Raw genomic sequence first — 18,301 nt, 5'->3', positions numbered from 1 at the left:
GGGAAAAAATCTAACATCCAACATATCCAGGGTAACAGGGCTTTGATTTGATCACAATTTGATCAGTGGTATTACTAAACAGAAAACTATCATAAGGGTAGAAATTACTTGGATTGGAGTTCGAAGAAGCATACCTATCCCTGAAGCACTGATATACTAACTAGAACAATAGAAGTTTATAAGAACTTGGAACAGACTAGTAATAGCTAACATTTATTGAAGACTGAGCACAATGCCTGGTTGAGAGTAAGGGACTGTATCATTATCTCACTTAATCATCACAAAAACTCCAAGAAGTAAGTACTATTAAAAATCTTCCCATATTACAGAAAGGAAAAGGGAAGTTCAGAGTTGTTGAGTAACTTGATGAAGGTTGTACAACTAGTAAGTTCTTGACTTGGGATTCAAATCCAGGCTGTCTGGCTCTCGAGCTTGTACTTTCTACCACCCTGCTAAGCTGGCTCCTGAACAGCTACCATGCTACAGAAAGGATAAGGAGTGAACACTGGTCAGTGGGCCTGGACTTGATAAAACTACTCTGCAGGAGAATGTGTCTGACATTGGCTTTAATCTACATCACCATATTTGGCCTGACAAAATCTACTGACTCTGCAATGACCATAGCAACAAGGAAACCAGGAACTTTTTAGTACCTGAAAAAACAGAAGGTTTGTCCTTAGTGTCTAATTTCTGGTACCAGCTAGATGAGTCCTTTTGCTCTGGAACAAGAAGCTGTGACTGAGCTAGAGAGATAAGGTTCATGGTCAGAAACTGGGAAGTCTTTCACTGAGTAGAATTTACTATAGCCAAAAGCCATTCTTTCAACATTCCTTATATGCAGGGGCCAGCACCATTTTTGGATACAGTGGAAGAAACTAAGGAAATGAGGGCAGCTCTGGGGTCATCTAGGGGCAGAAGGAGAATTATAGTCTATGGTAAGCTGTGCTTGCCATGACACTGAATATTCTGAAAACTTGCCTAGTGTCCTTAAAGCTGGGAAGATTTTTTCCCTAACCTATCCCTGTGTTCACTCCTGAAGAAAAAAAATCAGCTATCAGGGCTTAAAGGGTGAGGTATTTTGCCAATGGCCACTTTCCTCTGTATCAGCATGTCAGAATTCCACTCCCGTTGAAATAGAAGAAAGAAAATCGCTGAGTCTTTAGTTACCTTTCTGAGCAGCAAGGACAGCTGAGAGGAACTTCAAACAGTGTTCCTCATCAGGGATTTCAAAGCGGCGCTCTCTGATCCAGTCCCCCTGAACCCGAATTTTGCAGCCACCTAAAAAGAATTGAAATCCATACATATACTGCTATGGGATAAAATGTTTTACTGGGATCATATTCTCAACTTATCAGGTTAACAGAAGAAGGTCCAGATCACAAATATTCCAGATCTCTAATATAGGAAGCACACATACAAGATCAAGAGAGTCAGTATGACGGTGGTGGAAGGGGTGATGCAGAGAGGGAACCCTAAGGGAAGTGAGAACTCCTAAGGCTGATGAACCGTGTCCATGAGCAGCCCGATCTAAGGATATGACACATACTAAAATTATACTTTCCTGCGTTCTGATCTATCTCTCAGACATCAAAGCAGGGACCTTCAAATTCCAGCAAAAGGTAAATTCCTCAATCACCCTCCCTCCCATTCCTTTAGCTGGAAATTCCTACCATTTCAAGTCCAGATCACATTGTCAGAGTATCTGAAGCATGAAGGGAATAAAATAAGTAGGATGGTTTGTCCGTAAGTACAGATTAAATTTACAAAATAACTTAAAAATAGTGATACTGGTTTGAAGTATTCTGAAAAGAAGCATCTACAACTCATTACCTCAAGTTTAAAATGTATGTCTTGAATAAACATACAAAAACAATATAATGACCTATGCTCAGAAGTGGTTTGGTTCAAGTACAGCCAATTGGAAACTAGGAGAATTAGAAGCAAAGTTAGCTAGGGCTTTAATTTATTATGTGTATAACATATTGTCTCCCCTTTTTTGATGCCCTATAGTTATCATCTATATCAACTGTTTGGATGTGGTGATCCAGGAAACCTATGTACTTGTTTCTATTCTTATTGTAACTGATTTATTACATACGTTATTTTCTCATGCCTCTGGAAACTACAAGCTCCTTAAGGGCAAGAGGCAGGGTACGCATGCAGGGTGCACATACAGCGAACCCAGCACTTTCAGGAGTCTAGGGTGACCAACTGTCCCAGCATTGTATGGCACTCAGAGGCTTCCTAGGACTCAGGACTTCCAATGCTAAGACTGGGAAAGTCCCAGGCAAATAAGGCTTGCTGGTCACTCTACTGGTGACAGTAACATCAGACTTCACAGACAGAAGGTATTTAATGACTGATGAACTGGACTCTTTACCACGTGTAAATAACAAATACATGAGAAAATGAAACGAAAATCCTAGTTTTTATGGTGGAAATCCACTTCTGAACCTTTAGCTTTTTGTCCTCTGCATTTCTTCTTCTTTCTGTCTTTGTAAAATGAGTTACAAAAAGGAAAATAAAATAATTAATTAGAAGAAAATAGATAAAAATGGAGAAAAATGTGAAAGAAGGCACCCAAATAGACTACGGATAAGAAAATTAATGAGGGTGCCACTGTAGAGGGGAAAAAAGAGAGGGAAGGAAAAAAGTGTCAATTATAGCAGCCATGAAGATATAGGGAAAACTCCTTCAGGGCCTAACAAGTCCTTTCTTTCTCAGATTATTTATACTAAATGTGGTTTTAAAAGAGTAGTTTCCTATCTGACATAAATTTAGAACAAAAACCCTTATTATCTCTCACACACACACAAACACACAATTCTTGAAAGACATATTTTAGCAAATATATAACTGACCTATTTAATGGGCCAGAAGATTCCAGAAATTGCTCACAAAATAACACTGGATGCTCCCTCACCATGTTGCTTGAGAAAGAAAACAAATTACCTCAAGACTCAACCTTCTACTCTTCTTGTCCATCCTAAAACCTTCTGGACCTCTGTGATCTGCAAACACTCCTACATCCTCAACTTCATCTGAATATTCTCTGCATCTCTCAGTAGCATGCATTAAAATTACCAGAGGCACTTTATTTTTGTTTTTATTTATTTTTTGAGACGGAGTCTTGCTCTGTTGCCCAGGCTGGAACACAGTGGCGTGATCTCGGCTCACTGCAACCTCGTCCCCTGGGTTCAAGCAATTCTCCTGCCTCAGCCTCCTGAGTAGCTGGGATTACAGGTGCCCGCCACCATGTCCGGCTACTTTTTGTATATTTAGTAGAGATCGGGTTTCACCATGTTGGTCAGGCTGGTCTCGAACTCCTGACCTCGTGATCCGCCCACCTTGGCCTCCCAAAGTGCTGGGATTACAGGCGTTAGCCACTGTGCTTGGCCACCAGAGGCACTTTAAAAACAATATTGAACCCAGGCCCCACTCCAGGACAATTAAAACAGAACCTCTGGAAGTGAAGCCCAGGCACTCGTAGTTTCCGAGTGATCTGACCATATGTCCACATTAAAATTCAGAGTCAACTGCAAAACTGGCTGGTCCCTAGGAGGAGCACTTCTCCTACAACCCTCTTATTTTTATTTATTTATTTATTTTGAGAAGGAGTCTCTACTGCCCAGGCTGGAATGCAATGCCGCGATCTCGGCTCACTGCAACCTCCACCTCCCGGGTTCAAGTGATTCTCCTGCCTCAGCTTCCTGAGTAGCTGGGATTACAGGCACGCACGACCACACCCAGCTAATTTTTGTATTTTTAGTAGAGACGCGGTTTCACCATGTTGGCCAGGCTAGTCTCAAACTCCTGGCCTCGTGATCCGCCCGCCTCGGCCTCCCAAAGTGCTGGGATTACAGGCGTAAGCCACCGGGCCTGGCCTAACCCTCTTAATGGAGTCTGTTTATATTCTCCCACACCTGAAGTACTTTTGAGTTGGTGTCTTTATTTGTCCTAATAACACCACCAGACTACTCCTTCTCCCTCAGGCAAAATCCTTTCTCCTTTGAGGCTCATCCATTGGGATCTACCGTTTCCTCCCTTTCCTCTACAAGATCATGCACCATCCTCCCAGAAACTTCAGAATCCAAGATACAATACCTGGCTCATAAGACTTTCTCTCCACTCGATCTCCTGCCATTAATTTTGGGTCCCTTTAAAATTAGCACAGAAAACCCAGTCAACACCTTCAGCTTCCTCATCCAATGACATTCCCCCTCCACCTCAGCCACCACTTCCTCAGTTGCTACTGGGACCCTCTCAGTTATACCCTGGATTTTGTCATCATAGAAACACCACCACTTCATAAACCTCTAATTCAAATATCCCACCCTGACATGTTATTCCTTCCAACTTACTTGCTCATTATCCCCATTGTAACTGTTTTTTTTTTTTTTAATCTGATGGGAACCTCCAGCCCATTGATTTCTCTGTTTTCTTACTATCCGTCAGCCCCTTCCTGCTCTCACTTCCCCTTTTATCAAACAGATGCCATCATTACACTCTTGCAAAAACCCAGAACTGCCTTACCTCTCTGTTCTTCCGTGGCACCTACCTGGCTAAATACCAACCCTCAGAAATCCAACTAATTGCCTTTCTGTACTTATACCTGAACAAGCAGAGGGGGTAAATATGCACACCCACAACCAGATGGCTATCATTATACATTCCTGATTGCCAATCTCAACCGGGTCCTCTATCATAGGAAGCAACCTAAGGTCCTACAGTCAATCAGTCTCCTACTACTATCTGAAACAACTGTTTCACACCTACTCATTTATCCTCAAAATTTGGATCCCCCATCTTCTTGAGCCCTCTTATTCTAAGCAGAATGCTTCAGCTCATACTTCAGAGAAAAAATAAAGCTATCACATGGAAACTTATCTGTATTTGTACTCATCTCATCCTTTCCCTACTGATACAAGGAAGAAGATCACTCCCATCAAACCTCCTTCACTTTGAATTACAACCCCTCTGATTCTCTCAGTAATCTTACAACTAATCCCTAGACACACCCCCATATCCTTAACGCTTTCCCTTTCACTAGCTCCTCCACATTAGCATATAATCGTGTTCTAAGTCCTTCTCATCTGAAAAACAAAAATCTTCCTGGATCTCAGATTTCCCTCCAATTCCAGTCCATCTCTATATTCCCCTCCAGTCACGTTTCTTTAAAAGACACACAGTCACGGACTTCCCATTTCTCACTTGAATCCATTCCAATATGACTTCCACACCCACTACTTATCTGAAATTGCTTTAAGTTCACCAATAACCTCCATCCCATGGATATTCTTCAGTCATCTTATTAGACCTATTAGCAGAAATCAACAGTTAATCAGGGCTTGATATAATCCCTTCCAAAAGCTTCTATGATACCATACTCATCTAGTTTCTCTCTCATCACTAATTTTGAGTGCCCTTTGAAGTATTTCTTCCTCTATCTAACATTTTAAAAATGGAGTTCCTCAAGTTCAAACATAAATCTTTTTTCTCATTCTATACCAGTATTGTCCAATGGGACTTTCTGTGACTATGGGCATGCTCTAAACCATGCTGTCCAATATGGTAGCTAACAATTTGATATGTGACTACTGCAACTGAGGGACTGAATTTCTCATTTTATTTCTAATTATTTTAAATAGGCACATGTAGCCAGTGGCTACTGTATTGGATAGCACAGTCCACACACAATCACATCATCTCTTATGATTTTGAATATCATCTACATGCTAGTGACCCAGATGACTTTCTTCTGAGATTCAGATGCATACATTCACTTGCCAATTTATCATCTACACTCAGGTGTCTCAAAAAAAATCTCAGCCGGGTGAGGTGGCTCATGCCTGTTAATCCCAGCACTTTGGAAGGCCGAGGTGGGCAGATCACCTGAGGTCAGGAGTTCCAGACCAGCCTGGCCAATAAGGCAAAACCCCATCTCTACTGAAAGTACAAAAATCAGCTGGGCGTGGTGGCGGGTGCCTGTAATCCCAGCTACTCAGGAGGCTGAGGCAGGGGAATAGCTTCAACCCAGGAGGCAGAGGTTGCAGTGAGCTGAGATCGCGCCACTGCCCTCCAGCCTGGGCGATAAGAGCGAGGCTCCATCTCAAAAAACAAACAAAAAAAAATCTCAAACTAAACATGACTAAAACTAAATTCATGACCCTTCCCCCTTGAGGAAAACTCATTCTTTCTGCAGTGTTCTTATTTCTGCAAATGGTACCATCATCCACAGTCATGTCAGAAACCCGAGATTCATCCTTGACACTTCCTCTCACCCCTTACACCCAAACCAATTCCTATGGATTTTACCTCCAAAAACATCTATCAAGTCTGACTGCTTCTCTTCATTACTAATGCCACCACACTCTCTAGCTTACACTACGGAAACAGCCTCCTAACTGGTCTCTCTGCTTCCATGCAAATGATGACACCCCAGCATAAAATCCTTCATACGATTCTCATTTTTGAAATCTCAAAATTCAGATTTAAGACAAGGCTTATAAGATCCTGCCAGATCTGCCCCCTAGCCTGTTTTTCTTACCTTGGTGCCCAAGACCTGTTTTAGGCACCCTGGTCTTCTATCACTTCAAAGAAAAGTGTCAAGCTACTTCCCAGCCTGGAGCCTTGTGATTCCCTTTACCTGGTAAATTCTTCTCTCTCCCATCTTAACCTGCCTCTTACTTAGCCCCTCTGGTCTCAATTTAAATGTCAATTCTTCAAAGAGGTCTTCCCTGACCACCCTCCTAATATACTTACTCTTCTCATAAACTCTTAGTACTTTTCCTCAAGAGCATTTATTAAAACTACAATTATCTGGGCCAGGCACAGTGGCTCACGCCTGTAATCCCAGCACTTTGGGAGGCCAAGGCGGGCAGATCACGAGGTCAAGAGATTGAGACCATCCTGGCTAACATGGTGAAATCCTGTCTTCACTAAAAACACAAAAAATTAGCCAGGCATGGTGGCAGGCGCCTGTAGTCCCAGCTACTCGGGAGGCTGAGACAGGAGAATGGTGTGAACCTGGAAGGCGGAGCTTGCAGTGAGCCAAGATGGCACCACTGCACTCCAGCCTGCACGACAGAGCAAGACTCCATCTCAAAAAAACAAACAAAAAAAACTACAATTATCTATATCTTATCAGTTTAAAGTCTGTTTCCTATATTAAAATCCTTAAAGTATCATGACTGTACTGCTTTCTGCTATATCCCTAGAGCCTAGTGTAGTTCCTGGCACATAAAAAATAGTCATATTTTTATAGAATGAATGATTGAATTATAGGTATCTGTGTGACACTAGTACTGAATTGCACAGAAGCAAGAACCAAAGTAGGAGCAGCAACTTTATCTTCGTCGTTCTGTACTGATTCTGCACTTACAAAAGTGCCTGAGAAATAGAAGGCACTCAACAAATATTTGTTGAATAATGGATAAACAAGGGACAGTTTAATTTTAGGAAATCAGTACAATACAGTGTACCAATTGGTCAAATAAGGAAGAATAAAATCATCTCCATAAATACCAAAAAGACATTTGCTAAAATTCAGTATACATTCATAATTTTAAAAAACACAAACTTGAAATAAATGCAGTTTCTTAATTAAAAAAAAAAACCCTGTCAAATCAACAAGCAATAATGTCATTAACAGTGAAATACCACTTGAGGCATTCTCACTGAAATCAGGAGCCAAACAAGAAACATCATCATTTACCACTGGTCCCAAAATTCTCACTGGTATAGTGTACAACAATAGTAGCTACTAGAAAAGAGACAAAATTATTATTTATAGATATTAAGGTTAGCTACCAAAATGAAAAAACAAAATGAAAAGCAAAAAAGATTAAAAATAAATTTCAATGAAGCAACTGGATAAAAGAGAAATATCCACAACTCAACAGCTATTCTGTATACTAGTAATAAACAATTAGAAGGACATAGAAAAAACCTCCACTCGCAATAGCAGCAAATAAAATCCACCACAAAATACTTAACCTAAAAACTATATATATTAAGAAACTATAAAATTTTATTGAAAGATATAAAAGAGGACCTGAAAAAAACAGATATATCATGTTCCTTGACAATGACTTAATTTTATAAAGAAGTTAATTTAATAAAATTTGGCACAGACCTATGGTGAAATATTTGGTTTTTAAAAAGCATATTATAAAGTAATTGTAAATGACATAAGAAAATGGGACAATATAATGTTAAATGAAGACGCAGGATAAAAACTACATATGAGGATTCCAATTATGTAAAAATATAAAGACTGGAAGGAAATACATAAAAATGTTAACCACAGTGGTGATCTCTAGATTGCAGGAAAATAATCTTAATTTGATACTTTAAGCTTTTCTGAATTTGTAAATTGTATATAATGAAGATGTATTACCTCTGTGAGAAAAAATTATTTACAAAGCATTTAACACCAATATCCAGACAATGGGAAAATGCATATTTACATTAAAATCAGGCCTGCCTAACAAACCCAAGATCTCCTTCCTGCAACACACTGTGTACCATAAAGGTTTATGTATGAAGCCCAAGGATCAAGATAAAATATGGTTTCAGTGCAAATACTACTAAATGGGTAGAAATAACAAAGGATTTTATTCAAGTGGTCACTTACCTATTTTCCCCCTATGAGCCAGTAACTAGAACTCTGGACATAGCAACACATGGCTAATGTAGAAGCGGCTACAACAAAACTAATGCCGAAAATTAGGTGCTTATAAGAGAAAAGGCACAGCTCAGTTTAACTTTTCAGCTTTGAATCAAATACTTCTCCACATCAAATACAGGACATTTCCATCTCTTATTTCAGCAGCAGTGTCAGTTGTTATGGAATTGCTTTTGTTCTAGTTTTGCTTTTTTAAGTGTTGTTTTTGCCTTCTCCTTTCTAAGCACAATAAGAAATAGACATTAAGTTATTTTCTCTCTTGGATACTTGCAGCTGGGGTTTACCTGGCCTTTCAGGCACAGCCTTTAAGACTTCTAAAATCCACGACCAAAGGGAAAAAAAAAAACTCAAGCCAGAAAAAAAGCCTACTTAAAGTGTTCAATACAAATTAATAGTGCCAAGGGCAGGGACTGTCTAAACAAAGTTACGTAAACCCCTAGTCCCAAGCTCAGTGCCAGTTCCCACTCATCCAAGGACTCAACCAAGAGATAAGGCAACCCATTTGATTTAGATTCATGTGGTCAGAAACTCTTTTCCATAGCAACCTCACAGTAGCATCGAGTGCCCATTTTCTCCACTCCATAAAATAGTACAATTAGATGATAAACAAAGAACAGTTTGCACAGAAAGTCAAAGATGATTTGCTTCAAACAGATAAAAATGAGAGAATGGAAACATTGAAAAGAAGATCATGTTCCCTCTAATAAAGAGATGCCTTGAGGGGATGGGGCTTAAATAAAAGACTAAACTTTTTTTTTTAAAGGAATGCCTGGACAAGCAATTTAAGGGACTCTTCAGCCTTCCAAAAAAATACAACAAATAAAGGAAAATATTATGACTTAACACACAAAATTTAAAAAGAGGGTAGGGAAAAAACTTAAAATGTAATAGCAGTTAAAAAATGACCCAAAAAACTCCACCAATAAACCTTATGTGCTTTAAACATCAGCCCTTCCTACAATTATCAATTCTACAGCAATGATTCAACTGACAGCAACAATACTGGTAGCTCACGGAAGTTCAGCATTAGAAAGGTAGATCATTATTTTTTATTTTTATAAAGATTCTTACCAGTCACCTGCTTTTTCTTAGGCTTAGCCTACATGTTTTTGGGAAACAGTGCTAATTTGTATGGCTGCTACAGGAGACTACAGGAAAAGATGGTAAAATAAAAAATGTGCCCCAAAAGGTGTCTTAAATGTAGTGAGTGTTCAAGTAAATATTTGTTGAATAAAAATCAAGCACATTCAGAAAGATACTCACTGTTAGAAGCTATGTCAATCAAAAGAGTTTCTTCTGCTTCTGAGAGGGGAAAAAAAAGAGAGTAGGATTAGGGAAGAGAAAACCACTCATTACAACCAAAAGAATACATGCCTAACTAAATAACTGCTTCTCTCAGTCACTACTCCTAGGTCTTAGAACATATTTTTTTAAATCCCTTTTCGTTTAATATTTTTTAAAGGGATTTTTTATAGCACTGGGTTCTAAAGACTATGAGCAAATCAACTAAAATAAAAATGCACTGAAGAAGTAACCAAATGGAACTCCTCAAAGTAAATCAACGAACGAGAAATTAATAGTACAGAACATAACAACATGTTAATTCAGCGAAAGCAAGTTTAATTCCCCTTAACTGTAACATAATGATTTAACTCTGGGTCCTTTAGATACTTCTTTAGATACCAGAAGGCAAAGGAAGTGACCCTGAAAGCCCAGAGGTGAATTACTTTCTTAACTCAGATCTATTCTCTGAAAATTTCCCAGTGATCTCATCACCTCTGCCCCTGCCCCACACATGGGGGCAGAGTATACCTTCAGGTTACAACTACTACCTGTGGGCCCAAGGCCCTCCATACCAAACAGGGTGCAAAGCAGTCTGCAAGTTTGGATTTCTCTTATCTCTCAATGGTTCTCCTGGACTTCTTCCTTTACAACAAGTGTCTAGACCCAACCTATCTCTTCCCCTCTGATTTCTCCGGATTTGACCAAGTGCACCTGCCAGACCCTCCTGGCTAATTGAACTCTGGGTACTGACTCCTTGGTATTAGCCTGGATCTACCTTGGTCAAATGGAGTAGTCTCACCTTTTTCACCTCCCTCCCAAGACTGAATTGTTTATTTGGTTCCATTACTCAGGTACAACAGAAGCAACTGGCAAGGAACTAACTCATTTAACACTAAAAAGTAGTCTCGATATTATTATTAGGATGATTAAACAAGGGGAATTAGGGCATCAAGACATAGATATTGTATGTTTACTACTGTTCTTCATTAACTTTTAGTTCTGTAAAACCTGAGTGTTTACAGATGGTTTTCTTTTTCTTTTTTTTTTTTTGAGACGGAGTCTTGCTCTGTCACCCAGGCTGGAGTGCAGTGGCACGATCTCGGCTCACTGCAAGCTCCGCCTCCCAGGTTCACACCATTCTCCTGCCTCAGCCTCCCGAGTAGTTGGGACTACAGGCACCCGCCACCACGCCCAGCTAATTTTTTGTATTTTTAGTAGAGACGGGGTTTCATCGTGTTAGTCAGGATGGTCTCAATCTCCTGACCTCGTGATCTGCCCACCTTGGCCTCCCAAAGTGCTGGGATTACAGGCCTGAGCCACCGCGCCCAGCCGGTTTTCTTTTTCTTTAGAGATGGCCTCACTCTCTCACCCAGGTTAGCATGCAGTGGCACAATCACAGCTCACTGCAGCCTCGAACTGCTGGGCTCAAGCAACCCTCCTGCTTCAGCCTCCCAAGTAGCTGGGACTACATGTATCTGCCACCACGTCTGGCAAATGTTGTTTTTTTAATTTTATTTTTGTAGAGATGGGGTCTCGCAATGTTGCCCAGGCTGGTCTTGAACTCCTGGGCTCAAGCAATCCTCCTGCCTCAGCTTCCCAAAATGTTGGGATTACAGGTGCAAGCCATCGCGCCTGGCCACAGTTTACAAAATAGATGCAGGGGTCAGGAAATAGAAAGGAGATGAAAATCAAAAGTAAGTCTTCCTTTAGTCATGGGGAACTACATTACATGTGTGCACATATTTTCCCAGGTTCTAAGAAGCAGCACTACGATCTAACAATCAGCAATTGATTTCTTATTAAAAATACTAAGAGAAACAGGGTAAAAGAGATCCTAGAGGTAGAGTAAAAAGGTACAAAGCTAATAGGATATTAATTTAAAGTCATGTTCTTTGGCTCTTCCCCTCTGTGAAGGCCTACACCTTGAAAAGTGAGGTGGCCACAGCAACTTACTATGGAACGCGGCTACCTTGTTTAGTATGTCTCTCTCACATAGGGCAGGCTAAATAGCTATCACTTCATTCTTCCATACAAATATGGACACTATTCATTGAAGTTATTTTTAATTCTTAACACATGCATTCTTAGAAAGTCATATCCACTAGCTTAGTATTTTCACTTACAGGAATACATCCTGAGGAAATAAGAGATGTGCAGGTATATTTAGGTGCAGAGATGTTCATCATATTACTATTTATACTAGTGAAAAATAACCCAAATGTCAACATAGGGGAATAATTACATTATGGACCATTCATAAACTGGTATGGTATATAGCCATTAATGGCATGGAAAAGTGCTCATAATACAATAGCATGTAGAAGAGACAAAAAATTGTATAAGATGAGTATCACTCACCCTGCAATGTATGTGTAGAAAAAAGGAAAATGCTAGGTGTTTATCTCTGAAAGGATGGGAATTTAAGTGACCTATTTTCTTTACACTTTTCTGTTCTTTCCAAATGTATTACATTATGTACATGTCACTTAGTGATTAAAAAAAAAAGTTCAATGTAGTTTAAGAAATAATCCATGCAAGGTAAGATTTAAGTTTTCCAAGAAAGGCCAGGCATGCTGGCTCACACCTGTAATCCCAGCACTTTTGGAGGCCGAGACAGGCAGATTGCTTGAACTCAGGAGTTTGAGACCAGCCTGGGCAACATGGCGAAACCCCGTCTCTACAAAAATTACAAAAAAAATTAGCTGGGGGGTGGTGCACCTGCAGTCCCAGCTACTTGGGAGGCTGAAGTGGGAGGATCACTTGAGCCTGGGAAATGACCTTGTCTTGAAAAAACAAGTTTTCCAAGAAGCTACAATTGATACAGAATGCTTCTGCCAGATAAAGCCACTGGTCCCTAGTGAAAACAGAATGCATTTGTTCTCTAGTATCAATTTCCTTTCTAGAGCAATGTGAGATGACAGAAGCAACACCTCCTACACAAACCTCCCAATTTTTAAGTTTCATTGTAGCAGATGAAACAACAGATTTTCTATGCTCCATCCCCAAATTTGAGGGCAGGAGGCCAAATATTTCCTCCCCAGAGTCAATTTTCTTATGATTCACCAATGTCAAGGTTTGAGAATCAGCACAATTGAGTGTAAGATATTACAGTCTGGCAAGGTATGTTGCCAAATGTCTTAATTTCAAATAGCATGTGGAGAAAGTGCTGAATGTGTGTGAATCCAAGTGACCTTGGTACCTTATGAGCACTGTGTCCGTTAAGCCCAAGAATGTTATTTAAATCCACATATAGGTCAGTCAGCATAAAAAACTGCCTACACAGGTAACAATCTACATACATCTCTAACCCAAGCCAAGGAAACAGGTGAGACTATAGACACACATATACAAATATATTTCGATATAACCCTTCAGCATTCTTAGAGAAAGTATCATCTCCTCAATGTTATCTTTTTATGCAAAGAGTAATACATTTCATTTTACATGCAGTGACAAATTTAAATATGTATGGTATTACATAATGCAGTAATGACCGAGAAAAAACATTATAAAACTAGCTAAGCAATTAAAGCTAGTACCTTGAACACATCTGAAGTGGCTATTTATAGGAATGATATCTTGAACATGCTGTTCCTTCTCATGCAACTGGATTATTAACCTAGGAAACAGAAGAACGCATCAAAGAACAGCCACTGAAAAACCCATTTAGCAACAAAATACTTCACTGTCCTGTTATACAAATCTAGTCTGTATTTACTAGACTCGCTGCATCTAGTTCCCTGGATCTGAGCATCATGACAGCTAGATATTGCTCTAGGCCTAAAAGGATGCTAGTGGTGATGAACATCTGATTACCCACACTGTTCTCTAGGCCATATATCCTAAAAACAGTGTACAAGCTTAAGAGCATGAATTACAGAGTATATAGCTTCAGAGTATGCATACCAGAGTGAAGAACTGACAGCTAGATGTGAAGTCCATGAGTGCAGGGACCACAGCTATCTTTACACCACGGAATTTCTAGTACCTAGCACAAAGCCTGGCACACAGCAGTTGCTCGTGTGTGTGGAATCAATGAATTAGAAAATTCATAAATTAACCTTCCAATTATATTCCCATGGCTTTTTACCAAAGAATGGATCTGTCTCTTCAAACAAGCATTCAGGTTCATGGAGGAGTAAGAGGGGGTGCTCAGCCAGCTGGATTGGTCAAAATATCAGTGACCAACAAGGTGGCAGATATCACAACTGGATTGCCTTCAAATCCCTTGTTTCTTCTCTGGTTTCCAAGTTTACGCTGGTATTTCTACATAAACATGAGTAAACCTGACTCCCCAGATGAAATCCATACTTCTAAATCCATACGTACTCCTGAAATATTAATTTTTCATTTATTATTTATCCTTAGTGGTCCAGAATCAAGGTACAACCTACTGGTAAACAGCCATTCTGAACGTCAACTAGCATTCTCAAAGTCAAGCACTCTTCAAGTATTGTTTTTAGTTTTTTGTCAGGAACACTCTGTTTCTTTCCGAGTTTCATCTCAAATATCACCTCCTCCATGAAACTGTCCTCAGTACCCCCAAGCAGAACCAGCAGCCTTATCGCCTTTGTTTGCCCCTCTAATAGAACACTTATACACTCCATTATGGTTATATTTATTTCCCCTCACTGATTTGAGCTCCTTGAAAGCAAAGACCAGATCATATTCAGTTTTGTCTGCAGCTTAATAGATGCTCAACAAATACTGGTTGAATAAATTAACTAGCTTAATTAAGCTATAAGCAGCAGTGAATTTTTAAATGAAACTGTCCAACTTCTGACATTAAAATGTCATTGTTTTGAAGGGTTTGATTTCTATTTTGTTGTCTTTTGGGGGTGCTTGTTGCTTTTGCTTTTTGCATTTTCAAATGTGTTAACTTTGAAGAGGATAACCTGGGATAGGATAAGTAATTACTTAGATAGAACTAAGGGAAATAAAAGTATTAATGCTGTTTTTCTGCTCTGATCCTTCTTGCCTAATTTGCAGGGGTTTGTACTCTAAGGTGATTACAGGAATATGGGGCAGGCCCCTTTCCATCTGGAAAGTTCATGAGTTGAGTGGAGAGTCCTATAAACCCAGATGGAAACCAGAAACCAGATAAAAGGCTGAGAAATCAAGGGTTAAGGAGGAAGAGCTTACTTTGAGGAAGATAAACACAAACCACTAAAATCTCAAAATACATAAACAAGAAATGGTGTTGAACATTAGCATTAAAGCTTCATCTGGACAGTACTGTTAAAAACTATTACAAAACAAATAAACTGAGAATTTAAGTGAATTTCACAAACATTTATTGAGTATTTACTACGTGTTACCCACTAAATTACAATAAAAGAGTAGGGCTAAGAATAAGCATAAAAATTCTGAGTGTAATTATTCATTTCAGAATATAAAGATTAGAAATAATTGGTATACAGCAAAACAATGGAATTCAGAATTTGGTAGTTGTCAAACAGAAAAGAGTGACAAATCCTGAATGCCAACTCTGCCTTATCCCTAGGAAACACTTTGATTTGTTCAAGGAAGGTTAAAGGTCAAACAGGTTTTGTCATAATCTATTATCCTTGAAAAAGATGAATCTTAAGTGTTTGATTCCCTGTTTCCAAAAAAACCCTGATTTTTAATTGTAATTTTGGTCAAGCAAATTTCCTATGGTTGACAGTAGGAACCACAGACCTAAAGATTTAAGTCAGGCTTCAAGTTCTAGGATAAAAAAGCCAAAAGTAAAAAGTTCTGGACACTCGAGTCAGAAAAGACACCAGAGAGAAAAGAATATGAGGATTACAGATGGTATTATGGTATTAGGTGTCTCCAGCAAATGCTTTCAAGAGAAACTTCTCAGTGTAATTCTGAGACATGTTACATAGGATCAGATCTCAGGTATTCTACTCCCTAATTGCAAACAAGTGACTTAACCTGTCTGTGCTTCAATTTCTGTATCTATAAAAGGGGGATGATGATATTACTATCTTATAGTAACCCTCACATGTGGATTAAATGAACTAACTAATGAAAAGGGCTTAGAACAGTACCTGGCACATAAGCAGCCATTGAATGTTAGTTATATAGCAACAACTATATTAGTTGTTAGTTATATGTTAGTTTATATTTAAAACTATAGTTTATATATATTTAAAACTATTTACATAGTTTATATATAAACTGCTAATATAGCAACAACTATATTAGTTGTTATATAGTTGTTATATAGTGTTACCTATATATTAATGTTATATAGCAACCCCATACCCCCACATATACCCCCAACTATACCCCCATAACTTACACAGAATTGGAACACAAGACTTCCTTATTAGCTCAACAGAGTTCCAAATCTACTAATCCGAGGGACTAGATTCTGGGCTGTGGTCATCTCAACAATGTAGCTACTCTATTCAATCTTCATGACTTTGTTTTTACATTAGAGGAAACCAAGGCACACAAGTTTTACTGGTTTGCCCAAGAGTCACCTCTCTGTAACCCACTCTAGCCTTTGGAAATGTTAGTGGTGTTCCACTTTTCTGCTGAATTTTGTTTTATTAAATTCTGAATTTAGTTTAGTTTCATTAAACTAGTCTTCCAGGGTTTGATGAAATCCGGGTTTGATGAACTTCCCAGTAGAGCTGACTAAGCAGGACCTATGAAAGAGCTACTTCACAGAATTAGCTGACATCCAGTTAGAGTGGCACCAATAGTCTCAGAGAAGAGCAGGTTGGGCCAGTGGGAATTTCTTCCGTGTAAATCAGACAGCATAGATACAGAGGATCTAAAAGTGGGGACTGAGAAAATTGGTTTTAGGCAGAAGCCAATGTTGGGAGATGGCAAGATTTAAGTGAACAATTTTTAAACTGGGAAGGAATATGATGTCAAGAAGCCAGTGAATATCCAAGTGAGGTGTCTTGGGCACACAGGGATAGGGGCCTATGATACGTAATGGTCACCATGGATATTTTTGAGATAAGACATTAGTGACAATAGAGTGAGGTTAGCAGCTATGGTGATAGCTTATCAAAATAATCTTTTGATCAATCAGTCAACAGTATTTACGGAGCTCCTATGACAGAGAGGAAGGTGACACACTGATAAAATACTGTCATTTCTATCTCTACACATTTCATTACCTTTTCTTTCTAACAGTAAAGTCAGTAAGTGAGGCAGTTTCTGGCCTACACTAAACCATTACTGAATTAATGAATATGCCTTCAACCCAGTGGGATAAGGGGATGGGGAGACTGGAGAAACCAGCTGAATAGGGTTAAGACAAGTCTGTAACGTTAACAATGAAGCATTTCCATAGCACTTTTACTTTTTGGAAGCCACTCTCGCATTTATTTTTCCCCCAGTTATAATTCCAAAGGCTGTAAGGTAAGGCAGTTAATGGTTTTATTAAACTGAAGAGTTAACTTTGGCCCAGAAAGCTTTATTGACTTGCCCAACGTTACACAACACATGTCAGTTGCAGGGGCAGGAACTAAGAACCCAGGCTTCCTGCTTCCCCGCCCATTCAGTCCTTCCACTGAGCCACACTGCCAAGCACAATCCAGAGGCTTGGAAGTTGGGGACAAAGCCCCGAGGTTAGAGAGCACTGGCACTTCACACCTGGACCTGAACCTGTTGCCCGCGTGGCTTCAGTAGGAGGACAGTGGGTGACCCGTCGCGGTTTGGGGTTGGGAGGTAATGGCAGGCTCCCCTCCTCTGTGGGAATCAGGTGGTTACTTACTCATATTGCCCGTTCCTCTGGGCTAGGGTCAGGGCGCAGGGCTCCCGGAGAGGACCCTTCATCTCCATACCCTCGACAGTATGCGGGCGCTAGTCAAGGGTCTCCTTCGGAAGCGCGGTGGGGAGGAGTGGTGCACTGCGGGGCGAAGGGGGTCTTCCACCCCCCCCCCCCCCGCCGCCCTCTCCCGCCCCGCCCCGCCCGGCTTCGTCTCCCGCGCCGGCCCCCTCCCCCTCTCTGCTCGGCCTCTGGGCCACCCGGTTGCCCCGCCCCACCGTGTTCCGCAGGGCCCCCGACCCCCACCCCCGGCCCTGCGCGGCCTCCCCTCCCCCTTCTCTCCGGCGGATACGGCAAGCGGCTGGGCTCCGACCGGGAGCGGCGGCTCCATCCAGGCGGCCTCCGGGCTCAGCGGGACAGCGGACTGCGGGCGGATCCGACGACACTGGCTCCCGCGTCCCCACACCCACCCACCTCGGCTGCGTGTCGTTTGAGGAACAGCTCCGCGCCGGGCGCCGGGCGCCGGGAGCCGGGAGCGGGGAGCTGGGAGCTGAGAATCTGACCCAAGAGAGAGCGGCGCCTCGCGCCCCCGCCAGTTTTCCAGGCCGCCGCAG

At 40.6% G+C, this 18,301-nt stretch overlaps 1 protein-coding gene across 8 annotated transcripts in view; it reads right to left on the bottom strand.

The window, feature by feature from the left end:
• OCRL (OCRL inositol polyphosphate-5-phosphatase) overlaps window positions 1-18,301 on the bottom strand; it is a 59,123-nt gene that overhangs the window by 33,671 nt on the left and 7,151 nt on the right. For 3 of the 8 annotated variants that reach the window (XM_016943764.3, XM_016943763.4, XM_063804403.1), the window contains exons 2-5: window positions 13,510-13,589; window positions 9,950-9,988; window positions 1,168-1,278; window positions 654-743 (exon numbers count right to left, since the gene is read on the bottom strand). Coding sequence is in view for 5 of the 8 variants with exons in the window: in XM_063804399.1 (XP_063660469.1) it covers window positions 654-743; window positions 1,168-1,278; window positions 9,950-9,988; window positions 13,510-13,589; window positions 17,694-17,773; window positions 18,040-18,078 (439 nt within the window). In the remaining 3 variants the exon portion in view is untranslated. Of the gene's footprint in view, window positions 1-653; window positions 744-1,167; window positions 1,279-4,104; window positions 4,158-5,247; window positions 5,318-9,949; window positions 9,989-13,509; window positions 13,590-17,693; window positions 17,774-18,039; window positions 18,214-18,301 lie in introns of those variants that run through there. The other 5 variants (XM_063804399.1, XM_063804400.1, XM_063804402.1 and 2 more) reach the window with 4 other exon arrangements.

The sequence above is a fragment of the Pan troglodytes genome, chromosome X, assembly GCF_028858775.2.
Source record: "Pan troglodytes isolate AG18354 chromosome X, NHGRI_mPanTro3-v2.0_pri, whole genome shotgun sequence".
NCBI classification, from domain to species: domain Eukaryota; kingdom Metazoa; phylum Chordata; class Mammalia; order Primates; family Hominidae; genus Pan; species Pan troglodytes.
Note: the sequence above shows the minus strand (reverse complement) of the source record. Positions and strands in the feature narration are given on the sequence as shown.